At 68.2% G+C, this 1,854-nt stretch overlaps 1 protein-coding gene across 1 annotated transcript in view; it reads left to right on the top strand.

Annotated features, from left to right (window-relative positions):
- Positions 1–1,854, top strand: part of LOC116818925 (RNA-binding protein 10-like) — a 34,108-nt gene that overhangs the window by 15,149 nt on the left and 17,105 nt on the right. The window contains exons 13-16 of the mRNA XM_075071285.1: positions 21–296; positions 580–654; positions 856–959; positions 1,076–1,238. Of these exons, the coding sequence (XP_074927386.1) occupies positions 21–296; positions 580–654; positions 856–959; positions 1,076–1,238 (618 nt within the window). The remainder of the gene's footprint in view (positions 1–20; positions 297–579; positions 655–855; positions 960–1,075; positions 1,239–1,854) is intronic.

Genomic DNA, 1,854 nt, shown 5'->3' with positions numbered 1-1,854 from the left:
GGGGTTGGGGGGGGGGGGGGGGGCTGGGAGCCAGGACTCCTGGGTTCTCTCCTGGCTTGGCGGGGGCGTGGTGTGTGGTGAAGGAGCCCCATGGCGCTGTCTCTCCACAGAGCCCGCCGCGGGGGCTGGTGGCCGCGTACAGCGGGGAGAGCGACAGCGAGGAGGAGCCAGAGCGGGCATCCGACCGGGAGGAGAAACTCACAGACTGGCATAAACTGGCCTGTCTGCTCTGCCGCCGGCAGTTCCCCAGCAAGGAGGCGCTGATCCGCCACCAGCAGCTCTCCGGGCTGCACAAGGTGTGTGTGGGGCGGGGCCACAGGGCCTGTCCCCTCCAGGGGGCACCGGCTCCCATCGGCCCCAGGGTAGGGACTGGCTGGCTCAGGGGGGTGGGGAATGGGACCTGAGGCCTGTCTCCTCCAGGGGGTGCCGAGTCCCATCAGCCCCAAGATGGGGACTGGCTGGCTCAGGGGGGTGGGGAATGGGGCCTGGGGCCTGTCTCCTCTAGGGGCGCTGACTCCCATCAGCCCCCCCGGGGGGGACAAGGGGAGTTTCCTTACCTACCTTCTCCTTTCACTGCAGCAAAACCTGGAGATTCACCGCCGTGCCCACCTGTCTGAGCAGGAGCTGGAGGCGCTGGAGAAGAACGACATGGAGGTGGGCAGGGGGCCGGTGTGGTGGGGTACAGCGGGGGTGCGGATGGGATGATGGGGGGGCCAGGCTGCACCAGGACAGTGGGGAAGGAGGAATGCAGGGGGCTGAGGGTCGCTGACTCCAGGGAGGGGTGGGAGGCCTGGTAGGCCGGGTGGGGCTGGGGGTGGGGGCTGGCCTTGGCTCTAACGGGCCCCTCCCCAGCAGATGAAATACCGGGACCGCGCGGCGGAGCGCAGGGAGAAGTACGGTGTCCCCGAGCCCCCGGAACCCAAGAAGAGGAAGTACTCAGCTGTCATGCCTGCCACCGTGTAAGCCCTGCCCCTGCCATGCTGGCCCACCCACTCAGGGCGGAGCTCTGCCCTGCAGGAGCGCCGCTCCCCAGAGGTGGCAGCCTCTCAGTGCTTTTCGAACTGTCCCCGTGCAGCGTTGTGTGTGGCTGTTCCCCGCTGCCCCGCCCCAGAGGCGGCTGCATCGCAGCAGTGGGCGAGGGGCGTTGTGTGTGGCTGTTCCTGGGTGCCCTGCCCCAGAGGCGGCTGCATCGCAGCAGTGGGCGAGGGGCGTTGTGTGTGGCTGTTCCCACAGCGCAGGCCCTCCCCTCCAGCGGGGGGCGCATGCGAACAGCGCAGGCCCTCCCCTCCCGGGGGCAGAGAGTTGTCATTTTTCTCCTTTTAATTAAAAAAAGTCATGGCCCCCCCCACAGGGGAGTCTCTGGGGTGGGGCCTCACTCAGCCTCGTTGAAGCGGGTCAGCATGGTCTTGTGCAGCGTCTCGCGAGTACGACTCAGCTGCCGAGACCCCGTAGGAGCTGCGCGGGCACCCAGGCCGAGGAGCCGCGCACTCGGGTTCTGCGCCTGGGGAGGGGAACCTGGTGAGATCAGGGCCCTGCCCTCGGAACCACCCAGGGGCCGGGGCTCCCTGCTCCGCCCTGCCCTTGTACCTTCAATGGGGGTGACGATGCCTTGCTTTTGCGCCCAGCCCGCTGCCCTCCTTCCGCCCATGGCCGTGCAGCGAATGCGCTCCCATGTTAATCCTGCCCAGCCGTCCGCGTCGGCTGGCGTCAAAGTCTCTGCGGGGAGGCAAATGGTCACATAGGCCAGATGGGGAGGACAGGCCCCCCTGGGCCGGGTTCAGCGGCGGGAACGCCACACACAAGCGCCCCTCGCCAACTGTGCGATGCAAGCCGCCTCTGAGGGAGGGCACCCAG

The sequence above is a fragment of the Chelonoidis abingdonii genome, chromosome 11 (genome assembly GCF_003597395.2).
Source record: "Chelonoidis abingdonii isolate Lonesome George chromosome 11, CheloAbing_2.0, whole genome shotgun sequence".
Taxonomy (NCBI): Eukaryota; Metazoa; Chordata; order Testudines; family Testudinidae; genus Chelonoidis; species Chelonoidis abingdonii.
This window is presented reverse-complemented; position numbering and strand designations above follow the sequence as displayed.